A 19660-nucleotide genomic window follows, 5' to 3' on the forward strand; every position below is an offset into this window, starting at 1 on the left:
ACATGTCATTCAGTATTACACACTGTTCATTTAAAAAAAAAAAATCAGTGTCTCATTGTTTTTACAATTTTATTCTTCCAAACATGCATTTTGAGCGTTGTTAGGAAATAAAACATGGCTCTTTATTATTTGTCTTAAGGGCACTAAATAAACTTCACCAATTATGTTTAATAATAGTATTAATAGTAGTATTGTATTTGTAGTAATAGTATTTGTCTTTTAATTGTGACAATTGTATTGAATGCAAACGTTTTGGGTTTTAAATAAACGATACCATCCTGGCACGCCGTTATCGCACAGTAATTTATCGTAATAAATAAAGCAGTAAATCCCTGGCGTCCCTGCTGCCAGTTATTGATTGGCTACTATGCATACAGCTCTGGAAATATTCATACATGACAACGGCACAACCACAGCTTTTGAGTTTAATAGAATACAGCGTCGTCATCAGCTTCGCGCTGACTGGTTCCGTGGGAGAGCGTGACGTCGACGCTGCCAGCGTGGAACGCACGTCGACTGCCATCCAGGAAGTAAACGGACCGGTTCTGTTGAGTAGAGAAGGAAACCAGAGCACCACATACGCCCGACTCCAAGCTTCAGCAAACACGTCTATAGGGACGAACGTTACGTGTCCTTTCCCTGGACCGTGACAGAGCCGGACAAGCCTCTGCGTTAAGGTAAGCGGTCGGTCGGCTAGCTAGCCGCCAGCCGGGTTGGAAGATGGGCTGCTTTGCGGGTTCTGAGGGGCTGCTGGGCGGGTTGAACCTGGTAGCTGAGAGGAAGCAGCGTATAACGGGTATATTAAGTGTAACGTTGCTCCCGCTGTCGTAATGTCTCCGCTGAGCGACAGCTGTGGACATTGCGGAAGTGCAGTGGACTGCTGCTCATTCCGACAGGATCCTTCTGTTGACTAATGGGTGCCTCGTATAAATAAGGAATGAACTCTTTTGTAACTTAATGCTTCTTCTTGGTCCAACAGGATACTGCTCTGGAATACATGTAGTCAGATCTACAACAGCATCTGCATTTTGAGAGGTTTCATGAGTATTACGATGAAAGCTATAATAAAAATATAATAAAAACAATATGTCCAAGCGAATGATGAAAGCTCAGTAGCCTGAGTACCAGCATGTGTCTATTTATGCATGCACACAGAGCACACTGGTTTACATTACATCACATCGTCAATTCACTGACGAAATAAGCAACTTTGCATTTCAAAAAAGTACAATTTAAGTGCTACAATTTATTAGTGTTTTTAGTCAAGGTATAGTCTGAAGGGGTTTTAAAATGTTTGTTCTAATACTCTTTTCAATCCCCCCCACACAAACACACACATTTTAGATGATGGTGAACTCAACATTTGCTCAGGTGGGAAAGAATCTCAGTGAAGCCATGAGAATCCTGGGAGACGGACAGATGTGAGATAAGAAACTTTTTTACTTTATTTTTTATGCTTCCATCCATAGCTTTTTGATGTTGCTGAAACGCAGGCTATGTTTAGGTTTATGGCAATAAAAGTTTTTCACAGTGAGCTAACATCAAGCAAAACAAGGGAACACATCTGTATGTCTGTCTTATGTTAAACTTCTGACAAATGAGCACACTAAGCAACATTCTCTATTGCATCTATTTAGAGAGCCAGAGACCGGACCAGTGAAGTGGCGCTTCAACAGAACCAGCATCCCTGGACCCCTGCAGGGAGAGTAAGAAGCACACACATGATCCCGTATGATTAAGCATGCTTTAAGTCTTCGAAGGGATTTTGCTTCCTTTTTGGTTGACTATGTTTTTATATGGTAGCTCAGCGTGACCCACAGGGAAACGAATACTTCTACTTTCTTTCCTTTATTCTTGTTGTTTTTTTGTAGGTGAGCCTTTCCTTTTGCAATAGCCAAGGGCCAAAGACAGTTGATGACGTTTTTTTTGTGTGCCCTGGAGCACTAGTTGCATGTTTTCCTGCTAGCTTAGAGAAGAAAATAAATACAAAATCATTGGTGAATCCCTGAAATCCACAAATACTAACAAAAAAAATCCTGGATTCGTACCCAAATAACAGGACAGTTTGTAAATGTCCTCCTGCTTGAGGAGGAATGAATCAATAAGCTGCAATATGAACTTAAAGTAATACTAATATCACATACTTGCTTTTCCTGAACTTCAACGGCATATCATTTTCCTACCACAATTTTAACCACAGTTTTAACCACTTAAAACTGTGGGACTTCGGTTTTCCTTGTGGCATGCTTCAGTGAGGTTAACATTGGAGTCAATGGAGGACTGGAGTTTTCAACTGCTCTCCGGCAGTTACAAATTCATGAGTATGAATAAGATGTTCATAGGATAGCTGTATGTTGTGATGAAGCTCGTCACTTTTTTTCCTTTGCTTCTCCTGTGTAGCGGTCAGGATGTTGCCACTATACTGCATCTGGTTCACAACCTCATTCATGATGATGAGGAAGAGGAGGAGGAGGAGTATGACAAGCCCAAGTCAAGTCAACCGTAAGTACAACTACACAATGCATTTCCTGCTGAAAATAATGCATTTGGAATGCTGAAAGCTAAAAGATTTCAAAAAATTGCTGAAAATACTGAAATGATAAAATACTGGCAGGCTGAGATTAATTTCCAGATATTTCTAAAAAATACAGAATTGGGAAGCATGCAATACACATTCCTTATAAAGAAAATGTTTGGTAAAAAAAGAATTACAAAATCTGACCGTTCAAAAACTCTGGCGGCCGCCTTAAAATCTAAGATATTGGATCCAGTGTTGTGCCTGAATGCGTTCATGAACGCGTTCATATTTTGGGCGAACGTGAACTGAACGTACTGTATTACTGCCCGATGAACGTTACTGTGAACTCGTTCATTCTGGTGTCTGTGAACGGCACGTTCTTTCAGGTCAACATCGTTCAATAGGGTGCCAGATTTCTATAGAAAACACACCGTAAACGCGCCTTAATAAGTAGCGGAAAAAACACAGATTCTGGCAACACCAGCCACCAGTGTCGCACCGCGCATGCGTCATCAAAAAAAAAAGAAATGCATGGAGGCGACACCTGCGGCGTATAATAATTTAAATGAGTTTTATGAAGTTACTGACAAGGTTGGTGAGGATGGGAGGAATCTGACCTTTCTTTGCAAACATTTGCACCTTAATGATAACTGTCGTGTTTTTATTCCTTATTTAAAAAAGACCATTCAAGCAGCATGTGTTTGAGAATGTACTGTAGGGGTGAACGCTGCAGCTGCTGCTAGTGTGGAGTGAATGGACAGCATCATTAAAGCAACAAAGGGGAAATGCTGTCCCCTCAATGCTAATGTAAACCCTGGTTGGATAAGGATTCAAAATTGGATTTGAAGATTAAATCTGATGCATAGCTTTAGTGTTAAAACTGATAAAAAATTGCTCTCTGTGGTTCTGGGCTGTGGCAATAATTTTGAAAAATAATAGCTTGCAGCAACATATGGAAAAAATGAACTGAACTAGTTGGAACTGTGAACTTAGTTCAAATATTTTGAAGTTTGAACTATGAACTGAACTAGTTCATTTTAAAATTTGTGAACTGTACTTTGAACTAGTTCATGTAGAAAGTGAACTTTCCCAACACTGATTGGATCTCTGTCTAACCAAAGTCAGCGCAATGCTAGCTAGCACTATGCAAACTACTAAGTGCAGTATTTCCCCTATCATTATAAAAATAATATATAAAGGGGGGGGGGGGGGGCAGGCCTTGAAATCACACCTTCCCCTGAAAAAGTGTGGAATTGAAAAGTGTTAGTGTTCTTTTTTTTTTTCTTCATTTTTCACACATGACTGTTTCACACTGACACGTGTGCAAATATGTTCATGTGGCGCTCGCACCAGCAGACTATTTCTATCAATCAAAAAATGAAGCATGTAGAGTGAGAATTGTAGCAATACTGGGAACATTTTAAATATTTTCGGAAGCTGCTCTCCACTCTATGTTTTCAGTCTCTCCACTCTAGCCTGCCAAATACACCTGTTGGAAAAACATAAGCAGTAATATTGAATAAAGTTAAATAGATGTCAAAATTCCTTTTAGTAGTTTAGGCCTCTGTCTGAAGGATTGAGGAAGAAAACGGATTTGAAAGTTTAAGTAGATTTCAAAACGAAACTCAATTGGTGAACAAAAACAGTATAAATATTAATTTATATTAAATTAAGCATAAGAGGTAGAAATCTGAAAAGTCATAGCACCCCTCTCCTGAAGGAGCTGAATATTTTATTAGCTGAACGGTTTCTGTAGCTGAAAATATTGTGGAGGAGAGGCAGTTCAAAATATGTACGGAAGAAATAGAAAAAAGGAATAGAAGAGGAATAAAGATTCAGAGTTTTATAGTTCCTTATCATAAAGGCTCATACTTGCATGCAACATGTCCTGGTTGGTAGAACAAAAGAGAAAAGTTGCATTAAAGCTAATGCATTTTCTTTTTTTGAAACAGAGAGCAATTTCTCCACTATGAAAATAAAGGACTAGAGTAATATGGTGAAGCTGCTCTTTATCTCCAGTAGGATGCAGCATGTGGGGGAACAGGGTCACATGGCCTTACTGGGTCACAGCCTGGCCGCCTACATCTCGGTGTTGGACAGAGAGCGACTGAGGAAGCTGACGACCCGGATCCTGTCTGATACCACACTGTGGCTGTGCAGACTGTTCAGGTAGATCTGTGGCTACAAGCGCAGTACAGTTAAGGATCTAAACTAATCTCTACTGCTGTGCTGGTGTTTATCATCACAGAGTCAAAACCAGCACCATGTGGAAAAAGGTCTCTTACTGTTATTATTTTAATATTATTAATTGTATGAAAGCAATAGCTACCACGCAATGCTAGATTTCAGATTCATTATACTTATTAGTGCACAGTGTTGTAGAATTGACATGACAACGTATTGGTGGAGCTTTCTGCTCTCTAACCGTCTCTTAGGTATGAGAACGGGTCAGCCTACTTCCATGAGGATGACCGGGACGGCCTGGTTAAAGTGTGTCGGCTGGTCATTAACGCTCGTTATGAAGAATATGCCTCCGAGGGCTATTCAGTCCTCAGCTCCAGACAGCCAGTCATCTACGCGAGTGCCTCCGGCAGGCCTGGTCTGGGGCAGCATCTGTGCAGCCAGGTAGGAGGAATGAATCACAATGTCACATTATGAAGATTAAAGCCCATGTGTGCTGCAATCCTATGCCTCCACTGGGATTTTAGAAATATTGCTATTGGGCTCTAATAAGAAGGACAATATATTTATGGTATTGACTAGATATCCTTTTAGCACTAGTATTTTGTGAGACGTTGCGACACCAAATCTATGAGTTTAATAGAGTGTCTGATGTATTATTGTTAATAATATACATATTCAGAATAATTTTTGACGTGGAAATCACAACTATTATATCCAGCTGCGTACAAAAATGAAAATTAGCATTATTTTAATGACAGTCTCTGCCATCAGCTTGGCCTGCCTCTCTCGAGTCTTTGCACAGTCCCATGCAACACCGTCTTTGGATCACAACACCAAATGGTAACACTTAAAATAAAATGAATTTTGAAAACAATTGTCAGATGGTAGAATTTAGTGAGCTTTAACTCTCATCCTCTTTGTCTGTCAGGACGTTGCCATGTTGGAGAAACTGATCAAAGAGGACATCGATGGCAGAAAGCTTCCGTTGCTTTTAGTTGCCAACGCAGGTGAAGGATAATCCCAGTTAAATCCCTTCTATATTTCACTTTCTACACTAATCAATATATTTATTTAAATGCAAATCCCTTGCTTATGAGACATTTTTCTTTCCCAGGTACCCCAGGGGCAGGACATACAGACAAGTTGGCTCGTTTGAAGGACCTGTGTGATCAGTACAGCATGTGGCTCCATGTAGAGGGGTCGGTCAATTATTATACTTGCTGCAATAAATGTTTTTCATTTCTGCACCTAATTGTTAACATGAACTCACTGAAATGCGGTAGATGTGTGCTGATCATATACTGACCATTGAGGGCATGGTGTTTGTTTTCTTCTTCAGGGTCAACCTGGCAACCCTGGCACTAGATCAGGTTACCTCTGCTATCATGGTAAGCTATTACAGCCTAAACGCTGCTGTAGTACAAATAGATGCAGACATGTTAAATGAATACCTCTCAATAATAAAAGTACAGGTTCTCATTAATAATCACACACTATATGTTCATTGAAGGATTGGGGGACCTAATGTAGACTTTCTCCTCCTTTACTGACATTGGAATAGCATTAGGACGTATTGAAAAGGTATTTTCACATACAAGCTGAAAAAAATGTATATTTACCATCTTGTTCAGTTGCTAAAGTGATTTCAAAACCCAGACTCATTACTCAAACCAAAACTCATTACTTATAAATAAACTAAGCAATCTTTGTCACAAATGCCACATCTAAAAAGGAGGTCCAATCTCATATGCCCAGTGTAGAAAAGAAAAACCATGTTAGTAGTTTCTCACCTCACTTTGATTATAGGAAAAGAAACCGTTGGTCTTGACGAGTGTTTGTCAGTTAACGTTGTTCTTTTCTCTCCAGGCAGCTAGCAGGAGTGACAGTATGACACTGACACCAGGTCAGTGGTTAGGACTCCCTGCCGTTACTGCTGTTACCCTCTACAGACATGAAGACCCAGCACTGGTAGGCTCATCTCATTGCACAAAAGTTGATTCGAAACACTCACTTGGCAATTGATCTTAGTTTTGCCAATTCATAATTTGACAAGATGTGACAATACATTACGGTCCTTGAAAGTATGACTGATGGTATTTTTAAATGGTTTAATATTGCTACCCGTATTTGTTCAGCTAAGCCCATTTAGGCATCCGTTTCCACTCTAACATGGCAACAATAAACACTTTCAGGCCGAAGCCTGAAGGATTGCAAATTATGGATAAGATGCATTGTATTGTTAAGAATAATGAAAACCCAACTTTTTTTAAAGAAAAGTAATAGCATGCCAAATTACTACCAACAACAGTAATACTCCAAAGGACTGATGAATGTGTTGTCAAATTATGAAAATAGACGGCCACAGCCCAGCACCTCTCTGTCACGGTTTGGGGTCTTGTTTTATTTTATGGTTCAATGTCTCTTGTGTCCCTGGGTAACTTCACTTCTTGCCTTGTCCTGTCTTCCCCTGTGATTGTCTGCCGTGCCTGATAGTTTCCACCTGTGTCCAATCACCTGCACCTCCCTTGTGTATTTAAGCCCCGTGAGTCTCTTGTCATGTGTGGCGACATTACATGTCGACGTTCTGTACCATGTCAAGTAAGTCCTTTGTGTTTTCAAGTCCAGGTCCCAGTTTTTTTTTTGTCTGTTTTGTTTTCTCCTACTTCCTCCCCTTTTTTGGTTGGAGCGATTTTGATTTTGAGTTTTGACAATTAAAGTCCTTTTATTTTTCAACAAATACTCCGCATCTGAGTCCTCCCTCGCACCCCGCGTATTGACACTCTCAAACAAAGCCAGCTTCAATTTGAGCTTTTCCGGCCAATTGTCATCTTGCTAAGCTGTAGCAATCATGCAACTTGTAGGCAGAGAAAGGATCTGTCAACTTCTGATATGTCAACAGATGTATTTACTGTCTCTGCCTTTAGTCAGCAGAGCTCTGAAGCCCTGCCCTTCACTGCCACACTGAGTGCCATCTGTTGTTGCATTTTTTGATCTTGAACACGTCACCTGTCCAAAAATGACCAACCAAGACACGGCACGTCCTTGCAATAGACCTGCCTCGTGTGCAGTTGATTGAATGGTTCTCGAGAACACCTACCTATCTAGCCTCAAAGTTGAATGACTCACTGCTCTGTGTCTGTATGTTTAGTCTCTGGCTGCAGGTTTGACCTCCAGCCAGCCGGTGGCAAAGCTGCGAGCACTGCCTCTCTGGCTCTCCCTGCAGTACCTTGGTCACAGTGGAATTGTCCAGAAGATCAGACATTCCACCGTTCTGGTGAGCATCTCTTGGCTCTCACCTAACAACTGCCTTTTTACATTTCAATATGGAAGTGTGTTTCCCAAACAGCTGGAACTATTTAAAACAAAACCTTTTGAATCTTTGTATGAATTCAATTTTGCACATGGGTCATTGAGGAGAAGATATTATTTACCTTGATTTATGTTATGTTTCACCTCTAATCTCTTTTGCCCCCCTAGGCCCAGCAACTCCTGCCAAAGCTAAAAACTCTTGCCTCCATCAAAACCTTGGTAGGTGCTCTCTTTGTTCTGCCATGAATGGTAGAAGAATGTTTACCACAGTATAAGGTGAAAGGGAGTTTTTGTGAGAACAGTATGGTCATACGGAGCAAAAACAGTACGACTCTACCAACTCAGCAATAACCCACTGTGAGTGAGGTGACTGTTTTGTAGCCAAAGAGGATATTTCTGTTTACACCTTCAACTTTGTGTTATGCCTCAGTAAAAGGAAATCCTGAATGGGTATGTTATAGTTCTGCAGTGACCCTTTTACAGCACTGCCCTGTACATTACTGCTGCAATGCCTGTTAAAAAGTATTCGCCCCCTACACACAAACAAAGAGACACAGCATTTATCAGGCCTTTGACATCCACCAACAGGCCTAGTCATTGTTTTGCATGTCATACAGCAGATCACTGGATAGGTATGATGACATTGATCCCCTAGTCTCAGATTCACCTTGGGTTCACCTTGTGTTTGTGTGTCCCAACAGGTGGAGGACGAACTCGGCTCTCCTGTGGTGCTTTTCAAGTTTTCCCAGAAAACCAGTTCTGGTAAGGTTCACACCCCCCAAAGCCCAAATAACGACTGAGCCAACCTTCATGAAGTAAATCGCAAACAGGGATCTTCCTTAGACTAGGATGTTGATTGCGATGTTTTTTATTGTTATTTTATCTGCTGAAACCTCAGCAGATAAACATCAGCTTAAAAGTCCATTCAGTCGGCTCTTAGCTTTGTTGTCCTCACATGACTTAAATATGGAACATCCGTCACATGACACACATCATTCTGGTGGTCTGGGCCTCCTGATCCTAGCCATCACTGAAAACATGTTACTGGGATAATATCAGGATAATTATATTACTATGAACAAATAATTATAGTACATTGTTGAATTCTTCCTCTAGTCACAGTTTCCCTTTTTCTGTTGATAGCATCCAGTGGGGGCTCAGTCGAAGGTCACTGTGCTGGGGAGAAAGAGGTGCTTGATGCCTTCAACAGATGGGTGAGTGACACCTGCTCTTTTGACATGTACTCTACCTTTTGCCAATGCTGGTTAAAGCTGTAATAATTCATAATTTTATATCAATGACATGACTAGTACCTGGATCCTCATTGATTCTGCTTATTGGTTCTCTTTCTTTATTGGTTATTTTAGCAAAATATCTGGATGAATTCTAGTTCCCCAGATTATAATGTGATATATAATGCTAAATGTTATTGTTATTTCCATCTCTCTCTGTATATGTAATTCTTTTCGAGAGGTGACTGGCTCAGTGCAGAGAGCACAGCGCAGACTATGGGAAATCCCCGCCTCAGCTAGCATCAATGTCCATGTGTCCTTGAGCAAGACACTCAACCTCACAATCCGCCCATAGCTGTGACGACTTGGTGTGAATGCTACTGATAGCACATGTATGGTAGCTCATGTCATCAGTTTAGTGAAAACGTGCTTTGAGAGGGCAGAAGACAGAAAGGAAAGTGCTACGCAAGCAGTCCTTTTACCTTTGTGTCATGTGGTTATGTCCGATTGATTGATAGTAAAAGAACGTAACCAATTTTATGTTTTTCTCTCTATGTTGTCCTGGGTGTAGCTGGGTGAACAGCTGCTTCAGTTAGTTCCCTCCAGTGGGGTAGATTTGGTGGAGCTTGAGGACGAGGGTACATGTGTTCGCTTCAGTCCCCTCCTGACGGCTGAAGGTAACCTAAACACACACACAAGCACAAGGAAGTTATGCTGCTCAACATGTGTTTTAATAGGTTTAAATACCGTCAGTAATATTTACCATGATGGTGATTTTCTCCCTCCTTCCCAGTTCTGGGGACGCAAGAGGAGAATATCGAGGACATAATGCAGAAGCTGTCCGAGCTAGTGCCTGTGATGTGCTCCACAATGTGCCTGAGACAGGACTTCAGAGAGGAATCCCACCGACACTCTCCCTCGCTCTCATACATACAACAGCATAGCTGGCCTGGTCTCGGTGCTGTCCGGTAAGAGTGTAAAGACATTCCCTGTATTGATTCAAAGGAACCTCTAGTTAGTGTATTCAACTGTGTTAGTAGACGCATGTCAGCACATCAACAAGATATGATAATCATAATACCTATTTATTGTAAAAGAAACAACAATGAGAACAAAGAAGTTGAAATATGTTGGATGCATAAGCATTCACCCCTCTGAGTCAATACTTCGTAGAACCAAGGCTTGACATTAAAGTTTTGCCACAATTTACTTGAACTTCATTACATTACATGTCATTTAGCTGACGCTTTTATCCAAAGCGACGTACAATAAGTGCATTTCCACATAGATACAAACTCAGAAAACAAGTAACAAGAAAGTACATTTTTCATCAAATAAGCAGTTACAAAACATGTTATAGAAAAGTGCCATTATAAGTACAATTTAAGTGCTATCATTTGTTAGTGCTACGGTTTGCTAGTGTTTTAGTCAAGGTAGAGTCTAAAGAGGTGTGTCTTGAGTTTTCGACGGAAGATGTAGAGGCTCTCTGCAGTCCTGATGTCATCGGAGAGCTCATTCCACCATCTCGGAGCCAGGACAGCAAAGAGTCGCGATCTCGTCAAGTGCTTTTCTCTCAGTGAGGGAGGAACAAGCAGCTTGGCAGATGCAGATCGAAGTGTGCGAGTTAGGATGTAGGGTTTCACCATGTCCTGGATGTAGACTGGTCCCGATCCATTCACAGCATGGTACGTCAGTACCAATGTTTTGAACTGGATGCGGGCAGCTACTGGTAACCAATGAAGTGAACGGAGAAGCGGTGTGGTGTGGGAGTATTTCGGAAGGTTGAAGACCAGTCGAGCTGCTGCATTCTGGATGAGCTGCAGTGGTCGTATGGCGGTGCCTGGGAGACCCGCCAGCAGAGAGTTACAGTAGTCAAGGCGGGAGATGACAAGCGCCTGAATCAGTACCTGTGCCGCCTTCTGAGTGAGAAGGGGACGTATTCTCCTGATGTTGTAGAGCGTGTATCTACAGGATCGGGTCGTCGCTGCGATGTTGGCAGTCAGGGAGAGTTGGGAGTCAAGTGTCACGCCGAGGTTCCTGGCACTCTGAGTGGGCGTTAACACAGAGTTGCCGAAGTTAACGGTCAGGTCCTGGGTGGGCGAGGTTCTTCCAGGGAAGAAAAGTAGTTCGGTCTTGTCGGGGTTGATCTTCAGGTGATGAGCGGACATCCACTGGGAGATGTCAGTCAGACATGCAGAGATCCGTGCCGCCACCTGAGTGTCCGAGTCGGGGAAGGAGAGAATTAGTTGGGTGTCGTCGGCATAGCTGTGATAGGAAAAACCGTGCGAGCGAATGACGGAGCCAAGGGAGTTGGTGTAAATTGAGAAGAGGAAGGGCCCTAGGACGGAGCCCTGAGGAACTCCAGTTGTAAGGGGACAAGGTTCCGACACTGATCCTCCCCAGGTTACCCGGTAGGTGCGACCGTCAAGGTAGGATGAGAGAAGAGACAACTAGATTTACATTCCATTTAAATGTAAATGACCATTGTAAACACCCACATCAAGACTAGATCAAATGTTCAAGTGTCTAAAGCTTGAAACAAAACTGGTAAGACAAAGACAAAACGGGTATATAACTAACTTTTTTTTTTTTCTTTTCTTCCAGACCAAAACTTAAATTGTCAGGTTCACATTTGTTTTTCCAAATGATCAGAACTTTTGGCCTGGATTTGGCTCCATACACACGGATATCTCTGCTGGCCGAACAGCCCTGAGCTTAAATGGGTATTCACCACCAAGCCACACCCGTCTCTGAAGTGCTGTGTATTTAGCCTGCTAAGCTAAACCAAGGGAGTGCAGACTCTCGCCAAAGCGTAAAATAGTGGGCGCGGTCCGTACATGACACAGTAATAACGCCACTACACTTAAATATATATATATATGAGAGAGAGATATACAGAATTGCACCTGCAAAGTGTCACTGAGAGTGACTGCTTTACCAGCCACAACTGAATTCTACCCACATTTGGTGGGTGGCCGGATGCTAATGTCAAGCCCTTGGTAGAACCCCTTATGGCTGCAGATACAACTGCGAGTCGTTTGAGGAACGCCTCCACCAGCTGTGCACATCTAGTGAATGTAAATGTTGTGTAGCTCTGGCTGTATGTTTAGGTTCATTTCCCTGCTGGAAGATGAACCTCGGCCACAGTCTTTTGCAGACTGCATCATATTTTCTCCAAGGATTGTCCTGAATTTGGCTCCATCCCTCAGTTCTCACTAATTTGAAGAGAAGCATCCCCACACCATGTGTCCCTGTTGGGACGGTGTGCTCGGGGTAATGAGAAGTGTAATGCCAATGCACTGAAAAACACTTTTCAGATTTTTACTTGTAATTCATTTTGAATTTTCCCCGATTTCCAGGTGATGGACTATTTTGTGTTGGTCCATACATAAAATCCCAATGAAATGAATTAGAATCTATGGTTACCATGACAAAATGTAGAATAGTCCAAGGGAGGTGCAGGGCACTGTATATAGACACACAGGAGCTAGATCTGATTGGATACAAGTGCAAGTTAAAACAAGCTGCACTGGAAGCAGAGCAACAGGAGAAGACAGGAGATATGCTGCGTTGTCGCTCATGAAGCTGACAGCTGACATTGGCACTCTGCGTCCCGGAGCTCCGTGTTATCTTTCTCTTTGCTTTCCAGAAACCGGCAGATTTCTTCATGTAACACTTTACCTCAACTCAGCCATGACTCTTGCACATGTTCTTACCTCAAGAAAAGACCAGTATTAGTGTGCATTTAACCTTTTAGCTCTGATAAAGTAAAATGTAGTTGTTACGGTGGTTATTACATGTTGCATTTGAAGAGCTTTACCACGCAGTTTTTTTGGTGTATGATGTCAGCTTACTTTTACATTAGTCTTTCGTTTTTATCAGCGGCACAATTAAAATAGATATCGTACATATTTGTACAGAGGGTCGGAAGTGCCCCGGCGGGTCTCCTTCACGCAGGAGTACAGTACTATCTTGTAGTGACTTAGACTATTTATTCATTGAATTATCAGAAAACATCCTTAATCATGAAATGATCAATGACAGCCCACAACACAGCCTTATTGTGATTGACAAGAGAAAGACATGGCTTTAACTGACATGTTGTTGTTCAGATATGAGCCTCGAGCTGAAGGACTGGATGAGAGCAGGAGGAAGCAGGAGCTGCTGAAAATCAACAGTGAGCTGCTAAAGAAACTACAACACCTTGAGACTGACATCAAATTTTCCACAGGTTAGTAGAACCTCTTCTTCATCTCAGAGGCCTGTGAAAGTATTTATTTATCAATTCCATGTATTTGTTCTTTCCCTCTCCCCAGGCCCTGAGTTTGGGACAGACGAGGACTGTATCTTTGTTGGTATGGTCACCGAGGACGTTGATGTTTCAGAGTTGGTGGATACCATGGCTTCTCTTGGTAGAGATATAGAGGAGAGTGAAAGGGTAACTGCTATATAGATTTTTGAGAATACTTAAAGTTCTGATTTTCAATGAATAGTTTACATTGTGTGTTGATGTCTGTGCACATAGTGCTCGCACCAGTGAACAGAGCGCACCAGTAGACAAACCCTTACCCCCCAGCCCCCTTTCCCATTCATGCTTTGCATTCAGTTATGATTAAATATCAGCCAACTTATTTGGAGGACTCCAGTGTTTTTAACATTCGGCCTAAGCCTATTCAGTAGCTTCTAAACAACTATGCCCAACACTGTTGTGAGATTAGAACTTCTTGGTTTGTTACCTTAGTGAAAATGTGGTTTCGTTAATGTAAAAAATTAAATTATGCAAATAGTAAAATCATTTTGCTGTATACATTCTGATCTATTCAACACTCATCATCAACACTCATGACAGATTATTTTCTGCCAGAATCCCTTCTGTTGTTTATCAAGCGAACCAGTGCAATGCTAACTTCCTGTTGGATCAATATGTACAATATTACTTGATTATGTGATCTCTAAACAATGAGTCTTTCCCCTATAGCTGCTGGACAACATGACAGAGGTGGTGAGGAAAGGTATCCTGGAGGCCGAGCTGCAGCTGCAAAAAGCCAATGAGGAGAAACTCATGGAAGAGGTGTGTGTGTGTGTGTGCAATGCATTTGAACACGTTGTTTTAACTGATGGCTGAAGCACAAACACGCAGAAGTCCACAGTAGACTGTTGATAAAGTAATAAGAGAATGTAAGTTAATCGGTCCTAAGCTTAGTAATGATCCAGTGATGTGTTTGTGGGCATTGGCATCGTTGGTAATGACCCTGTAGAGCTTGAGGCTGCAGATGAAGCAGGGAACTTGGACAAGATAAAATGTCCTCCTTTGTGTGTGTGTGTGTGTGTGTGTGTGTGTGCGTGTGATGGTCAACGTGTAGCTAAACAAACCGTTTAAATGATTGAGTTTCTTTGTGTGTCTGTGTGTAGGGAGTGCTGAGACAGCTTCCTCTGGTTGGTTCTGTGTTGAACTGGTTCTCTCCATCTCAAAGCTCCATCAAGGGCAGGTCCTTCAACTTGGCTGCAGGTACAATGTGCCCTTGTATGGCAACAGTTGTAGATGAACCTCCTATGTCACTACATGTCACATTTCAAACTCAAGTCTAAAATAGGTATATATTTTAGAACCTACTGAATATACGGGAATATTCATTGTCATTTTTGTACAATCATAGCACTGTGTGTAGTAACACAGTAAGTATGGGAGCATTTGTCAGTATTACTGTTTAACTGTGTGTCTATAGGTTCCCTGGACTCCACAGAGAGAACTTACTCCACCAAGGCCCAGCCAGGGAGTCCGTCTCTGCAAGAAGGTTCCACCTCATTAAGTAAACAACCAGGTAGGATTGTTTCCTTCCTTAGTGTTAAGCTGCTACCAGGAAAGTTGAACTCCTCCTGCAAATCATTCACATAAAAAGCGACACAGGTACAGGAGGAGATTTCTGTATGATAAAACATAAAACCAATAGCATTGAGATGCTCCCTGTCGTGACTGACGTCCTGCAGACAGCGGTACCCTAGTGCAGTCACGTGGACCGCATTTTACTATTAGACCTTAGATCAGACAAAGCAACCTTCTGATTTTAAGCATCTCACTAAGCGAAGGAAATGAAATAAGAAAAATCCCCGCAGTAGTGGCAAGCGAATAGAAAAGAGTCCAGCCTCCGTTGTGCGTGGGAAGCGGGTCGTACAGAGTACGTGGAGTCGGGTTGGAGGGCGTAATACCATTGAGAAGTCAACTGGCATTGACTGCGCTGCTACTGGCTCTCTGGAAAGGCTCGGGGGAAAAGTAGCTTGCAGTTCCTGAGCTGGCGCTCAGCATGCCGCAGTTTTATCTAGTAAAGCAAATGATTAGAGGTCTTAGGGCTGAAACAATCTTAAACTATTATCAAACCTAAATGTGTAGCGAGTTGAGCTGCAGCGGGTGGTATTATATTCAAACAAGAACATTGAAGGTTGTAGTGGAAATGTTTGTCAGGGGAACAGCCGTTGAACATGGAAACATGGTAAGAGATGGGCCATTAGTATGGAGCCAAATCCAGGTCAAAAGTTTTGTTCATTCGGAAAAAAAATGTGAACCTGAAAGTTTAGGTTTTGTTGTTGTCTGTCCAACATTGAAAAATACAACACTGTATTTAAAATAAAAATAAGTGGACAAAAAATATGTTTAGATTGAATATAGTTTTGACTCTTATTATTTTTTGAATAAAATATTTTTTTTCATTCTTCACTTGTATTTATTTTTTGATATTCAGTGTATTATATTTTTTGGCAGTGGCATTTTCATAAAGTACATTCACGCTCTGGCAGCTGGACGGCGGTGATGACGAGCACAGCAGCTCAACGTTGGTTTTCGCAGCGTTGGGCGTATTTTCAGAAATATTCCAACTTTGGTGAAAAAGCAATTTATCTGCTTTTCTCCTTTCGCTTTTTCACGTAACTATTCCCCAATCATTTGTGCCTGTGCATTGACTTTACATTGAATCTAGTCGTGTGAATAATCTGCTTTGCTTTTGGTGTGAATGCAGTATTATTCAATTGCAAGCGGGACTGACCGTTAATGCGTCCTGGCGTTATTGGATGACAATAGTCCCATTGAAAAGACAAGAGCGCAGCTTTAGAGACGGGTGTTTTGTAAAGGGATGTTTTAATAAGCACCCATATATCCTCAAGGTGTAGAAATACTTAACGTTGCAGTTCCTGGGAGGAAGGAAAGAAGCTGTCAAATTGAATGCTCCTATGCGATTATTGTCGCCCAGATGAATGCTATAAAATCTTTGACCGCAGTTAGCGCAGCTTTGTTTACTTCTGCTATGTGTTGATCCCTGAAACCACCGCATGCTGCACTAAATTAGATTGGAGAGACCGAGACAAACTTAATCGAGATTACTTAACTCAAATGTAAGATTCAATTAAATGTCTTGACAGCCCTAATCTTTTTTTCTAGTCCATTTGAGTCTTTCCCCTCCAACTAGTTGATTTTGGATAGCTTGCAAGGTGATAAATAACATGAAAATAGTCGCTAGTGATAGTCCCGCTTACAGAATTGTGATACCTGCATAAAATAACATTAAACCTCCTCTCTTTACGTTGTCCTTGTAGGTCAGAGGTTATTCCGGCGCTCAGGGGCAGTCTCTGACTCCTTTAGTGAAACGTCCTCCATCGGCCCAGCTGAGGAGACAAGTGACACGAGTGCTATTCCCAGCATCAACCCTCCCACCTCTTCTCCGGTGGTAGAGGAGGACCCACACACCGCAGGTGTTGCCGTACCAGGGTATATCCAGGAGACTTCGGTGCAGGTGCACACACAGCTGGAGGATGACGTGGCTTCAGAAGACAGGCCGCCAGATAGCCAAAAGATGGAGCAAAGTGGGGAATAGGATGCACTGTGTCTGCAGGTGTTCTCAGCTGTCCTCCGAGTGGTTGCAGCCTAACAGAGAAAAGGAAAGGTGTTTGTTATTCTGGTTTTGAAGGGAAAGTGGGGATTGAATTAGTTTAGTTTGTTTGTCTCTGTCCTATGTCAAAGGAAAATCTTCCCCTAATACTTCCATACTCCGATGCACACTTCTGTGCATTCTAATTATTTAGGGATTCTAAGAAAATGATAAATGTTCCGCTGTACTAAATTGATGGATCATTTCCTCTCTGATTTGTCCTGTATTCACAGGTACTCTAAGGATACAGTGAACTAGTGAATGAAGTCTTCTTCTGTCTAGCATTTTTCTTTTTACATTGATCTCTTTCTTTCGCGTCTTGTTGGACTAGAGCAAAGGAGTAGCGCTATTATACCCTTAAGATCTAATAGATCTTAAGCTCTAAGGAGGAATAGGTTCAGGACCAGATACGCCTTTTAATACTTACTGTATCATAAACTGGAAGTATAGCAGCTTCACATTAAGGCAATGCGTGGCACTCCCAAGTACAATGTTTAGATTTTTCACAGCAAATAGTCTACACAAATGATATATCTAAAACATTAAATTATTAACTGTAATTATGTAAAATGAAAAATCTGTCTAGGTGGAGTAGAGTATTATCTATTTCATTGAAAGAGAACTACTGATAAAGCACTCCCTGGATGCACTGAAACAAACTTGATTTAGAGAATGGGGGTCACATTATGAATAGAACCTTGTAAGTTTGTGCGAAAAGTCCCAAAATTACAAATATGAGTTTTTCATGCGATTATTTAGTATTTAATCATATTCAACAAAGATAACTGCTCAATAATAATTTGAGATGAAGTTGTCATTTTATGAAGAAAATGTTAAGAATTTACAAACTAAAAAAGTTTTTATGAGAACATCTTTTATAATAACATTTTAATAATTTTAGAAGATATCATTTTACAAAAACATGGATTAAGTTGTATTTTTGAGAACTATACTGACGTTTTGGATCAAGTAAAACATGTCATTAGATGCCCATGGTTTTATTCCATTGTACTTGAGTATGTAATAATCGTCCATAGTCCTGGTTTTTCACTGTAAAGTCACCCAACGCCCCAGATTTTTCTGTTCCCACAGTGTCAAATTACAACTTTATTGAAATGAAGTATTACCTTTATATTTCATAATTTAAAGTTATGTAATGGGACCTACTACTCCATTTTACAATATAAATCAAAATCAGATTACGTTTTTTGTTATGCAAATATATTGTAACGTGGGTAATGAGGATTATTGCTCCACAGGTATTCACTGCAGGAAACATTCTGCCAGACCAGCACTAATGTCTCTTCTATTGTCCTCGCCCCATTCTTATAATGGGAGACTTGTACGGAATCTCAGTTGCCTGATATTAAGCATTTTGATGCAACTTTACACTACATTATTGATAGCCCATCATCAGTAAGGGAAATATTGATTTCACGGCTTTTGGAACTTAATTGAAGATAATGCGCCTTAATGGGTCTGGCAGAATGGTTTATCCCTCATGGACGTCCCTAAAGCAAACTGTAATCTTGGGGGACTATTTACTCTAAAGAGTTGTAATATGTTGGTTTGACAAGACATTGACACAGTGAGAATGAAGATTACAAAATTATTGATTTCAGCATTATTGCACTATTTCTGTAAACATTTTATTTTCTCCATTTCTTTATTTAATTTTTGACATGGTATACATGAAGCAATATCTTAGTGATTATTTCTGTGATTTGGTTCTACTCCAAAGCTAAATTGATAACTTCATAAACTTACAAGAACAGGATTGATGAAGAACTTTGAATAGATGTAAGGAAACATCCTGGGCTGTCCTGCCTGTCACCGTCTGAATGATGTATTGGATAAGCAGAATCTTCTCTCTTGAATGTTTTTTACAATTAGTTTACAGAAAATAAACACTGATATAAATTTGGTCTCCGGACAGAATAAATGTCAAGTTTTATAGTGTTTATGTCAGGCTCAGGATGCATCCTTTATTACATTTGTAATTGGACATGAGTCTTAGATTTCTGGCAAACATGTCAGGTATTAATAATAAAAAGCATATTGAGCGAGACAATGAAAATAACTCAATGGGTAGGTCTGAGTGTATAAATGGCCTTTAAGACTCTAAAACTACATCCATGTATGTCACATGTCTGCAATCTCAGGCTTTTAAGAACTCTTCAAAAGCAAGTGAAACATCAGTCAAACCAACACAAATTGAAATGCTCAGACAATATTGATTAACAGGAGCTGTTGATGACATGACAACCCACTGCTCGGGCCCACCCATGCCTGCAAAAGAAGTATGGAAACACCACGCTTTTATGTAGGCACGGTCTTTGTATGAATAATAAACAATAACTTTCTGGGAAAAGGGGAGGGCTGGAGGGACCAAAACAAAGAAATAAATAAAAAGGTCCCCACCCCTAACCTGTACTAACCCCCCATAGAATATACAACCTCGTCCTGGCACACGGTCAAGGCGCCCTAACCAGACTTACAGC

At 41.1% G+C, this 19660-nt stretch overlaps 1 protein-coding gene across 2 annotated transcripts; it reads left to right on the top strand.

Annotated features, from left to right (window-relative positions):
* The first annotated feature begins 447 nt into the window (after nucleotides 1-447).
* Nucleotides 448-19079, top strand: pdxdc1 (pyridoxal-dependent decarboxylase domain containing 1). Of its 2 annotated transcripts, none has more exons than XM_037476236.2 (23): nucleotides 448-677; nucleotides 1345-1421; nucleotides 1638-1706; nucleotides 2401-2502; nucleotides 4538-4687; nucleotides 4954-5143; nucleotides 5474-5542; nucleotides 5631-5709; nucleotides 5817-5901; nucleotides 6042-6090; nucleotides 6569-6670; nucleotides 7851-7976; nucleotides 8180-8230; nucleotides 8713-8773; nucleotides 9155-9225; nucleotides 9815-9920; nucleotides 10037-10211; nucleotides 13356-13474; nucleotides 13560-13681; nucleotides 14222-14314; nucleotides 14656-14752; nucleotides 14970-15065; nucleotides 16828-19079. In XM_037476236.2, the coding sequence occupies exons 2-23, from the start codon at nucleotides 1345-1347 to the stop codon at nucleotides 17103-17105; spliced, it is 2367 nt and encodes a 788-aa protein (XP_037332133.2). In that variant the 5' UTR covers nucleotides 448-677; the 3' UTR covers nucleotides 17106-19079. The 2 variants fall into 2 exon arrangements, with proteins under 2 accessions (XP_037332133.2, XP_037332134.2); XM_037476237.2 differs by having other exon boundaries at nucleotides 4541-4687.
* The last annotated feature ends 581 nt before the right edge of the window (nucleotides 19080-19660 follow it).

The sequence above is a fragment of the Pungitius pungitius genome, chromosome 12 (assembly GCF_949316345.1).
Source record: "Pungitius pungitius chromosome 12, fPunPun2.1, whole genome shotgun sequence".
Lineage (NCBI taxonomy): Eukaryota > Metazoa > Chordata > Actinopteri > Perciformes > Gasterosteidae > Pungitius > Pungitius pungitius.

What these genes read in the sequence shown, in the direction of transcription:
- pdxdc1 (XM_037476236.2), top strand. Translation starts at nt 1,345, where the DNA reads ATGATGGTGAACTCAACATTTGCTCAGGTGGGAAAGAATCTCAGTGAA. An exon ending in CCTGGACCCCTGCAGGGAGA is followed by an intron (nt 1,707 to 2,400) that starts GTAAGAAGCACA and finishes TCTCCTGTGTAG; the next exon opens with CGGTCAGGATGTTGCCACTA. An exon ending in GTCCTTCAACTTGGCTGCAG is followed by an intron (nt 14,753 to 14,969) that starts GTACAATGTGCC and finishes GTGTGTCTATAG; the next exon opens with GTTCCCTGGACTCCACAGAG.